The sequence below is a fragment of the Monopterus albus genome, unplaced genomic scaffold (genome assembly GCF_001952655.1).
Source record: "Monopterus albus unplaced genomic scaffold, M_albus_1.0 scaffold4.1, whole genome shotgun sequence".
Taxonomy (NCBI): domain Eukaryota; kingdom Metazoa; phylum Chordata; class Actinopteri; order Synbranchiformes; family Synbranchidae; genus Monopterus; species Monopterus albus.
Genome location: NW_018127884.1, coordinates 351658 through 362974, shown reverse-complemented (window position 1 = coordinate 362974; position 11317 = coordinate 351658). Strand labels below are relative to the sequence as shown.

At 38.9% G+C, this 11317-nt stretch overlaps 2 protein-coding genes across 2 annotated transcripts in view; one reads left to right on the top strand and one right to left on the bottom strand.

The window, feature by feature from the left end:
* Window positions 1–247: 247 nt before the first annotated feature.
* Window positions 248–7558, bottom strand: LOC109962876 (interleukin-1 receptor type 1-like). Its single transcript, XM_020604954.1, has 11 exons — window positions 7374–7558; window positions 6906–7078; window positions 5437–5692; window positions 4100–4286; window positions 3299–3443; window positions 3160–3219; window positions 2931–3054; window positions 2650–2799; window positions 2429–2565; window positions 2147–2299; window positions 248–2043 (listed from the first exon to the last, which is right to left on the bottom strand). Exons 2-11 carry the CDS (start codon window positions 6976–6978, stop codon window positions 1709–1711), a joined length of 1620 nt encoding a protein of 539 aa, XP_020460610.1. The 5' UTR covers window positions 6979–7078; window positions 7374–7558; the 3' UTR covers window positions 248–1708.
* A 241-nt stretch (window positions 7559–7799) lies between these two features.
* Window positions 7800–11317, top strand: part of LOC109962865 (coiled-coil domain-containing protein 81) — a 10370-nt gene continuing 6852 nt past the window's right edge. The window contains exons 1-7 of the mRNA XM_020604941.1: window positions 7800–8073; window positions 8185–8246; window positions 8345–8498; window positions 9865–10049; window positions 10149–10223; window positions 10325–10496; window positions 11160–11265. Of these exons, the coding sequence (XP_020460597.1) occupies window positions 7998–8073; window positions 8185–8246; window positions 8345–8498; window positions 9865–10049; window positions 10149–10223; window positions 10325–10496; window positions 11160–11265 (830 nt within the window). The 5' untranslated portion in view covers window positions 7800–7997. The remainder of the gene's footprint in view (window positions 8074–8184; window positions 8247–8344; window positions 8499–9864; window positions 10050–10148; window positions 10224–10324; window positions 10497–11159; window positions 11266–11317) is intronic.

Here is an 11317-nt window from a genome sequence, read left to right as displayed (position 1 = left end):
CTTACCGTACCAAGACTCCTTTGGGTCCACCAGTCCAGAGGAACGATACGTAACTATGAGCTCCCTTAGCTTCAGCCATAAATCTAATGAAATTCAGTAATTTAGTGGACAAGACTTATGATGTTGCATTAGTGTTTCAGTGACTCACACAGCAAATATTTGACCAGTGTTTCAGTGAACACATAGGGTGATATTCATAACTATATAAACATAACAGTCACATATAAGTATGTAAACTTATGTGTGTTATAAAATAAAACCATTCTTAAGTGCATAAAATAAAAATCACCCCAACACATTCAGAATCTTACTCTGATGATAGTACATGGACTTGCAAAATATACTTAAATACAAAAAGTACTCATTATGCAGCATGGCTCTATTCAGTGTGTCATTAATACAATGTAAGCAAAATTTTAACGTAAAACAAATTTCAACAGCATAGTTAAATATAAAGTGGTCATATATTAATATAACAAATTTAAAACAGCTGTAAAATAGAGTATTAATGCAATATTTTCTTCAGAAATATACTGAACTAGAAGTATAAATCACAAAATAGAAATTCTCAATAGCTCCAATAATTAAATACAGTACTTGAGTAAATGTACTTTGTTACATCCACCACTGCATTTATGTCGGCCTTTATATCGTTCTCAGCAACACAATGTGCAGCTGAACTTTACAGCTGTGTCACAAGTGATTAGTTACTTAATGAGAAGCTGCTGAGTGCAAATGGAGAAAAGTAACCTTCAGATTCTGTGAGATCTTTAAAAGAAACTTCAGACAAGCCGCTAGCTACATTAATAGGAGGTCGGTCAAAGCACTTTGACCTGCCTTTGTGTATGAAATGTGCAATAACATCTCTGCTACAAAAAAAAAAACATTTATAATTTCAAACTTTCCTATCTTTTTTCTTTTTTCTTGGAGAGTTCCTGAACAGTTGTAATTTCTTCATGATTATAAAAGTCATTCAGACTCAACAAGAAAAAAGGCTCTTTGACTGAAGAACTACTGACATATATTATCAGGAGAAGGGTTAACAAGGGATCAGAAATAGACTACAACATTTAAAAGGTATGACAAGCTAAAACCACCCTTTTAAAGTATAGTCCTGTGATATAGTGTAGCACTGCACTTCCCTAAAGTCCATCTCCCCTCACAGGAGACAGAAATAGCTCCAGTCCTCTTAATTGATGACATCAGCAGGAGTATTTTCAGAGACTTGACTAAGCCCCTCCAAAGTCCATCATCATAAAAAAGGAAAATGTTCACATCTGTGGCTATCGATACATTTTCGAACATTTTGATTAAAAATTACTTAACCAAATAATCGGTCATCAAAATTGGTATACTGATTAATCAACTAAGCATTTCAGCTTTAGCAGTGGGTTTCTATATTTGTCTGGGGAAATTATGTACAGTGGAGCCCAACAGGGGCCCAGCAACAAACCTCCCATAAGGCCCTGGGGCCATGTCAGCTGGCCTGAATAAATCAAGTGTAGAAGTGGCCTCAATATGTGCTACTTTCATTAACCTTCACTTGTGCCACTAGGTGGAGGAAAAACATCAGAAAAGCTCACATACCATCAGGTCCCCTGAATATTAGGTTTGGTATCTCGAGGGGGACCTACACACTCTCAGGTAGGTTTCAATGCTGTGGATGATTGTGTGATGGATTTTAACAGTAATCATCTTGGGTAGCTGACTAAGGTATTTGCCTAATTTTTGATTCATGCTGTGGGGCAGGCAGGTAATAACGTAACAGCTGGAGGAAGGAGGAGGAGGGCAGCATGGAGGCGGTGCCCTTCCAGGTGACACAGTCTCCAGTCTCACTAAGAAGTTGCAGGGCCTCTGGTAATGAACCTGATGACGACACTTCCATTGTGTCAGTTTTGATGAAAACCAGTCGAGTCTGCTGCTCCACAAGGACTGTGTGGATGTCATTTAGCACGTCAGCCCCTTGACCAGAATCTGGAGAGCTGGGAACAAGAACCACCACCCTGCTCTGCTTTACGCAGTTTAACACTGCTTCTGCTTCAGCTGAAACCAGGTTACACATCATTTCATTAATATTCCATTCAAACTATGCAAGGAATGAATTATATTAATATCTATGTCAATTTAACATCAATTTTTACCATACCTTTCCCTGGTAAGATGTCACGATTGTAGAGACAGAGATGGTAACCAAACTTCTCTTCCAAAATACTCTCCAGCCATTTTGTGTTATCTTCATTTAGCCCTGTCACTGCGTCACTCTTATAACACATCAAATAGGCATCGTAGTGCTTTCCATCTAATCAAACAACAACCACAGCCTTGTCACTGCTGAAGCCCTACAGTTCACAGCACAAAGTGCATGGAAAAATATGAACTTGTGATACAAAAGTTAATTGAAACAAATGGCCAAAAATGCAAGTCTCACCTGAGGTGCTCCTATAACAGCCTAGAGTGTCCCTTAGGAAAAGAATGATGTCGATTTTAAATTTCACATACACTACTACTGTTACAATGATCACTACCAGGATGCCCACAATGCTGAGAGCCAAATTGGGAGATTTTCTAATTATTAAATAAACTCGCTAGAAGTAGCAGACTTTAGATTTTACCATATTAAAGCCAAAGCTCTGTATGTGTCTCTCTTACATACGTTTTTGGGCCAGGGTGATGGTGACGAAGCTTGAAAGCTCAGATACAGACTCCAGTTTACAGGTGTAACGTTTAAATAGATCCTCCTCTGACACTTTTACGAAGACCAGGGTTGCTGTCATCCATATTTCATCAATATTTGTTTCCCTAAAAGGGAAGTGGAGAACAGGGGATATCTAGAAGCCCAGCTGTTAGCTGTCATATGTGTACACTTTCGTGGCTACATATACTGTTTCCATAGTTCGCTGTGAGATCTGGTATATGGGGGCTGTGCTTACCGTGTATAATTGTAGAAAACTGATAAGTTGTTGTTGGTTTCCACAAATGATTCCTCACTTAACCAGAACACCTCATCGAAGTCTGAGTACAAAACAGCCTTACAATCAATCACCACTGTTGAGCCTTAAAAAAAAAGAGCAAAGGTTAGACAAACTGCAGTTATTTTCATTTTAAAGCTACAGCCAAGTGTGGTGTGTGTACAGTATCTACAAAGTGACACAAACTCACCTAAATCTACATCAAATACACCATCACGCGGTGAAAGTATCACTGATTGCCCATATTTTCCTGTGCAACAACAAGCAAAAACATGTAACACTTCAAAAACAAAGTCTATGAAGATAATTGTGTCAGTGACTTTTTTTACTCTTGTGCTTGACATCAAGTTCCACTGTAAAGGTCATGTTATACATTTGACCGCGATACAGGTAAGATCTGGTGCAGGTGTAGACACCATGGTCCGTCATTTCCACACTTGAGAAGTAACTGGATTTTGGCAGTGATTCACCCTCCTACAAGATGGAAAATTAATCATGAAAGGAATGAAAACCCCATTTCATTCCCAAATGTACAATGAACATTTCAACATTACAAATTTGTTCAAAAGAAATAATGAATGATATATGGTGGAGATTCTTATTTAACAGTCAAATCACTCAGAGCCTGCTGTGTAAAATTACCTTGTGCCATATAAAGCCATTGTTGGTAATATTCAGGATATTTCCAGGCGGGATATTTACATCAGGGCAATGCATTGTGCAGGACTCATGTGTGTAACATGTCACAGAGTACATGTCCCCCTCGTCAAACTCTCTGGACTGTGTCATTTCCACACTTGAGAAGTATTTGACTATTTGTGAGATGGAAGGTTGAATTTTTAGTTATGAAGTCAAATAAAACCAGCCATAAAAACAAAGTCCAATTCCCCAAAAATCTATAGTGTGCTTTGAAAAAAGTAAATCCTGATGTCTTTGTAGCTTTATGGCCTATTTATAGAACCAAATCTCTTTCACCATGTGCCAAACAGGGGTAATGCTGATACTGATAACATTTATAGTAGAGATATTTGTGTCAGGGCAATTCAATATGCAAGACTCTCTTCATACTCTCATGAATGGAGATTCTTATTCAACAGTCAAATCACTCAGAATCTGCTGTGTAAAATTACCTTGTGCCATATAAAGCCATTGTTTGTAATATTCAGGATATTTGCAGCTGGGATATTTACATCAGGGCAATGCATTTTGCAGGACTCATTTGTGTAACATGTCACAGGATGCTTGGTCCTCTTGTCATACTCTCTGGACTGCGCTGTGTAGACTGTCAGCCTGAACCAGAACGGTCTGCTGTCATTCCTGTTGCCATCAAAGAAAACATTTTTATATAGATATGAAGGTTAAAAAGAAAATTTAAGGAAAAAAATTGAAGACTTCCATGTAGATCTGAACTAGGGGGCAAAGGTTCTAAAAGTCAAAGCATGGCCTTTATGGACATTTAGGGACTTTCCTTTTGGCCAGTGTTCTATTTGTTCATCCAGATAATTTTGGTATGATTGAGCAAGATGTGGAAATGTTCTGTTACCACAAAACTATTTTCAGGGGAATTTGGTTCATTGCTGTTACAGTAAGCCCTTGTGCTAACAAATGACATAAAAATCATCATGATGGAGAGATACAATTCTGGATAAGAGCCATTTTGACCATACTAGTAGCATTACTGGAAAATACTGTAAACCCCAAACCACTACTTTAGGCCACAGTCATGGATTGCTGTTAAAGTTTGTGCTGAAATTTCACGATACCCCCCTCAGCATAACAATAACCGGTGCGAATGTTTCTTCTATTGCCATCATCAGGGTGCATTTTTAATTTGTCCATACTTTGATTTACAAATGACAAAATGTCTGAAAAAACTAATAACATTCCCATCAGCCTCAGCTGTACTTAGTTTAGTGCTAATTAGCAAATGTGACCATGCAAACTCTTAAACTAAGACAGTGAACACTGTTTTCACTAGGCTTCAGCACATTAGCATTTTATTTGGATATTAACATTTAGCTCAGTGCATTGCTGTAGTTACAAGTACAGCCTCACACAGCTGCTATCGTGGCTGCTGACTCATAGATTTGTTTGTCCTTCAATATATTTTGGTCACAAATGGTAAACAACAAGTGCAACAGCTCGGTGCTTGGATAAAAACTGTGGTAGTTTGACAACATTCCTGTTACTGCAGAATGACATTACACAGGACAACAATTAGCAGCAGACAAAATTTGCTTCTGGGGTATAAGTACTAATATTTTTTTACTGTATGTAGCATATAAAATCCAAAATGCTGTGTTTATCAAGATATTAATAATGAAAAGAGGTGATCACTGATCTTAGTATCTTGTAGCCAAAATAATTTCTATGAATACATTCTGTTTTCTGTAACTATTTATGGTGCATAAATTCTTCCTCAATATCAAACTCAGATACAGTTATTATAGGGATGTTTGGACTTTACCCCAGAGAGCACGAGTAGTTCCCCTGGTGGTTTACTGATGCGCTGAGAATCACAAGACTTCTCCCAAGAACGAACACACCCATTGGCACCTGCTCAACTGATGACACATCAGTGGTCATATACATCTCCTGTCTGGTGTAACTGGTCCAGACCAGTTTGGTTTCACCGTGATTATATCCTATGTGACGAGGGCACTCCAGCACCACCATCTCACCTGCCTTAACAATTATCTGTCTGGGTTTCTGGGGAGATGCACCTGTACAAGTGACCAAAAAAACAAAACAAAACATGAACATAATGATATTCCAAAAATATTTTGCTGTGTCAATGAAATGTAGCCAATTGATTTTGTAATCAAACTCTTACTGCTGTCGACCAATCACAGAAGTGCTTCTGAATGTATAAGATGTGTTGTCTATAGACATTTGTGACAATGTTTCTCATAATGGACACTCCTAGAGCTGTCAGGGTTGTTTACAGGACCCAAATGCAGACATGGGAAATGGAAATTACTGACTGGCACAGTAAGGCTTTAATTAGGACTAGTGAACGGTAAACTGAACAAATGTACGTTGAACCAAGTAGTACAAGAAGCAGATAAGGACAAAGCAGGAGGTGACGACTAGCGAACGAGGCAAAACAGGAACGACAGGTAGGGTATGGCGCAGACATAATGGGCGGTAATCAGTGGCAGTGTCAAGCTGGGGATTGTAAACAAGCAGCAGACAGGACATACCTTCAAAATAAGAGCCTGCAACAAGAAGCCAAACCAAAACCCTGACAAGATCTGACTACATCCCAATTTCTTGGTGACTACTGTCATATGAGTTTGACAACTTTACTACTGTACTTTGAACTTATATCAAAGTACGGAATATTGATAATACTGATAAAACCAGAACATTTTACTCTTGTAGTTGATCGACGTGCCACTAGTTTTAATTATTTTTCATAAGCTTAGACACTTCAGACCAGTGTACGGGACCCTACAAAGGGGTTTTTGTAACAGGCAAATCCAGACTAGTATTACTAGTAGTATCTCCCAGTCAGTTGTGTAGTAACTCATCATTATCTACCAGTCCTCTTGTTCTGGAGCTGCTCATTAACGATTCATTCATTAGCAGGTTGTTGTTCCGAACCACTGGTTTAATCTTTAACAAAGTCATTAATTACACGAATGTATCATGTTATTAATGTAAAAATATTAACCTAAAAAAGTAAAAGTAGCTTTAAAATAAAATACTAACTCGATGGAGTACAAGTACCTCAACACTGGAGTAAATTACGGTACTTTCCACACTGAATGTTTATTATTAGTCTGCTTCATGCACTGTACAGTAGGACTGTAGTTTTAATTACACATAGTAAATTAGATATAGGTCAGATAATGATTATTCACACTTTGAATTTGGAATATTAACACCACACAGATTCACCTGTTGACATGATTAAAGTGGTCATTCCCATACCTGACAATAATGTAAGGAGGAGAAGCAGGAGTACCAGAAGCATTTTCACCATCCTCACGACAACACCCCACATCCAGAAGAGTAATGTTTTCTCAGAAGCGCACCTCCAGCCTCTTGTGGTGTTGTGTCGAAATCTCTGCACTGTAGTTGAACACTAGGCCTCTTTATGTAAACTGAAACAGAAAGATGAGGTGGGACATAACCTTGACCAGTCTTGAAATCCCTCGCTAGATAAATAGTTATCACATGCTAGGTCTATGTTTATTCAACACTAGAAAGCACCTGACTAAAAGCCTAAATAATCTCACTGACATTAACATAAAGACACAAATATGCCTATCACATATTTGTGTTTCCTTTCATAACAGAAAAGTAGATTTAGGCTATAGAAATACATTCTCTAGCACACGGAGCTAGAAATTTGCTATTTTAATGGCCTATTTCATTTATGGTAGAGTTGGGATTTACCAGTGCGGCTCCTGGAAGCTGGTCGACGCATTTAAACGTTGCATGTGTCGCTGTAATTTATGGAGTGATCCAGTCCTGCAACTACGACGAAACGTAACGGGTCACATGAGTCATTGCGATTCGGACTATTTTAGGATTCTACAGAATTTATCATCAACAAACTTCTAATGACTTCCTCAGCCATTCCAACTACACGTGACAAAAGCTGAGTGTACTGATCTTCTGATGTTGTGGTCACTTTTGTTCTGCCTGACAATGATTTGGATGGCCAGCTGATGACAAAGCATTTTAGAGGATACATGCTTCATGGTTTGAAGCTGTGAAAGCCCCTACTTGCTAAGAATAATAATCTGACTTTTCACATTTTCATTCATGGTTCCCAATTATTTAGCTATAACAAGTGTAAAATGTACGCTGACTCACTTGAGCAATCCTTGTAGGCTACTACGCACCATTGCGCTCTGGCGCGGTGCGTCCGCTGCGGGCGCGCATCGCTAAGGGCAACCGCGGCATCCAGCTCGTCTTCAGCTCTGGTTGTTGCAGGCAAGAAGGGAGAGGACGGGATTTAGAGAAACTTTTTAAAGCTTCGTCCTGTGGAGTTTTTTATCCAGCTATCTAACAGAGATGACTGACATACTGCGGATGGTGTCAGAAGCGCACAGGCGGACTTTACCTACGCTCTCCCAGCTCTCAGAAAACGGTCGGACAAAAAGTTTTGCTTAATCAGTGACAGCATGGTATCTGACAAAGTGTCCATGTGGGCAATTCACGACGTATCCATATTACTAATAACCAAATTAATATTTTTCAGATATTGTCTCTATTTGGGCTGATGTATCCGCCTACATTGAACGTCAGATGACCCTACAGAAGGTTCGCCTATCTATCTATCTATCTATCTATCTATCTATCTATCTATCGATCTATCTATCTATCTATCTATCTATCTATTGATTTGTCTACTGTAATAGGGGGTGCACCTGGCAGGACTGGGAACCTTCACCTTCTCTCAGCAGAAGCTGGATATAGGACACAAGTTCATCATGATTCAAAGACCCATCTTCGTCCTGGCTGGGAAACTGGCCCAGTCTCTCGGCTTAAAGCAGGCCAGGCCACTGGCTGCAGGTGAGTTGTAAATGTTAAAATGTTTCAGCGTTTGAGATGATCTTTACTGATATATTATAGCGCTCAGTAGTACTTAAAGGAATAGTGCAGCATTTTGGGAAATACACTTTTGCTCTCTGATAACACTTTCATGAAAGTAAATATGAAGCTACAGGCAGCAGCTGGTTGGCTTAGGTTACCAGAAAAGCAGGAGACAGAGGGAAGGGGCATTATGTGCAAGACTCTTTTGTAATTGAAACCTTGTTGTCACCTTGAAGTTGCCAGGTAACCTTAGGATAAGGACTGGAAACACCACAGCACCTTGTTTGTTTATTTGTTTATTCAGTACAAAAACCTACATATAAAAGTGGCAAAGTGTCATGTACTGTATGTGCCAGACTGTTCTTGGTGAGGACCAGTTAGTTAGGAAGTGGCAGTATCAGTCAAAAGCAAATAAGCACATTTCCCAGCATATCAAAATTCTCCTTTAATTAGTCTGTGGAGCAATACTTTATGACTTAGGTGATTCAAGACAATAAGAACAGACCATATTATCCTGTAACTTTTCTATTATTTCATAGTAAACAATTGCACTGGATTTACTGGGTTTTGAGAATGTATTTTATTAACAACTCATTGTTTTTACATAGACATTAACACAGTAGTGGAAATTTCAAAAACAAAAGTGTGCTACCACACTTATAAAAAAGATAAATAAATCCTAAAAAAATGTAAATGGGAAAAGCATGATATGCTGGAGAATCACAGCTACATTGATTAAAAAATATATAGATGAGATTTGGATTTACTGTATCTTACAGTGCTGCACTGGATCAGAAATAATTCATTTTCAATTCCACTTCAATGTAATTCAGTTGAAATAATTTATTTATATAGCACTGTGCTGTACATGTCGTAAAATATATATATAAAAAATATGAACAATAAGGCAAGGACAGGCAACAGCAACAAACATAAAATCAGTAAAATAAGCATAACATCAATTTTAAAAAGCAAGACAGGACAGGATAAAATGAAAACATGTAGAGCAGGACATTTAATTCAATGGGGAAGGATGTTCAAAAACTTTGGTTCTGCCACAGCTAAGGCACAATCTCCCTAACCCACTAACAGTTAAAAGCAGTGGCCTAGTGGTAGAGTAGGGGCGGAGAAGCTCTGAACTGTCCTCAGGTGCTGGCCCATGCAAGGCTTTAGAAACAAACAGAAGAACCTTAAAATCAGTTCTGTATTTGACAGGAAGCCAGTGCAGGGATGCTAGTACTGTAACGCTTGCTCTTTCTGTGAGGACCGGTCAGTAGTCAGGTAGGGTTTTGTAATTGCATTGACATATAAAAGAACAATAAGGATTTGTGTGTGTTTCTTGCAGCAACACACCTACCAGTGATGCAGCTAAACTTTACAGCTGTGTCTCAAGAGACTCCGTTCAGTCGAGACGTGGTGGAGAGCTGCATTAGAGAAACTCTGCTGCTCCTATGTAGAGCTTTGGCATCAGAACAAAACGTATTCATCACCTTCCAGGGGATTGGAGTTCTGTCATTTAAGAACAGCAAGGTGGCTCAGCTGCTCGTACTGTATTTCTTATTCTGTGATTCACACTGTGGGCTACACCCTGTTTTCCATCCAAATAACCTCAGTTTACGTACTTCAAAGGTACAGATGAAATTCAACAGAGAATTTATTAATGCCATGGATGGAACTGGTAGGCTGCTGTTAGCCTTTAATGAGGTGAGTATAAAGAAGTGCATGTGTGTGTGTGCATGTTGCAGCATATAATGAATATAGAGTATATGAGTTTATAAGGATTATTGGTACTTTTGTCCCTCCAGAGACCGGGCAGCAGTGTCTCTTTACTGTCTGCTGGAGTGTCCAGGCTTCAGAGGCCACAGACTGCCAACCCCATCACTCTGCCAACTGTCTGCTCTCCTCAGCTGGAAAACAAAGCTGGTGACAAAGATGGATGGTGTTTATCGCCAGATCCAGACCAGAGGAATGCAGGAGGTGAAAAAGCCTTTTGTACAAGCCTAACAATAAGGGTCAGGGCTTAATAGCGCTAATGAATCTAAATTAAAAATGGGATCAAATCCATACCCTCTCAAATTTCTTATTAACTTGCAACAAAGATAAAAGACATTAGCTCCTCACTGTGAGGCTGAGCTGGAGCTGCAGTAGCTGTAGACACTGAAACAAACACAAGATGGTGTAAATGTTGTTAGTTATCATTTATCATGTAGGTCATTTGTACTTATTGCTTTAGCTGTTTGAAGGAGTTGCTTTCATAATCATTTTGGTGACATAAGACTTAATTTGATTTCATATTGAAAGATAACTGCCTAAATAGCTGCACAGCTTCTAGCTTTGACTCAAGCATTTATTTTGAATTTGGATTGAATTTTGAAAATGACAGCTCTATGCTAAAAATAAAGGAGTGGATAACTGATTAGTAGAAGCTTAATGAGTCCAAGCATTTTACCAATATGGAACCAGTTACTGAAAATTCAAATTAAAAAAAACAAAACAAAAAAAATTCCTGAATTAGCAGGACGTAACAAAAATATCCGTAGCATGCAGAATGGTAGAATCAATGATGATAGATTTGGAGATGCTATATTGGGAGTGAGATAAGTGCAATGAACCTACTCAGCCTGCTGCGTGTCTCTACAGAAGTTCCCCAGCAGAGAGAATCTAAATCCCATCAGTCCGCCAAGGTGAAAGCGGTCACCCTGTCTGAAGAACTGAACCCAAAACCCCCTGTGGAGGCCAAAGACAAGTATGACACACACAAAGACACACAATCACATGGATGCACACACACACGCTGT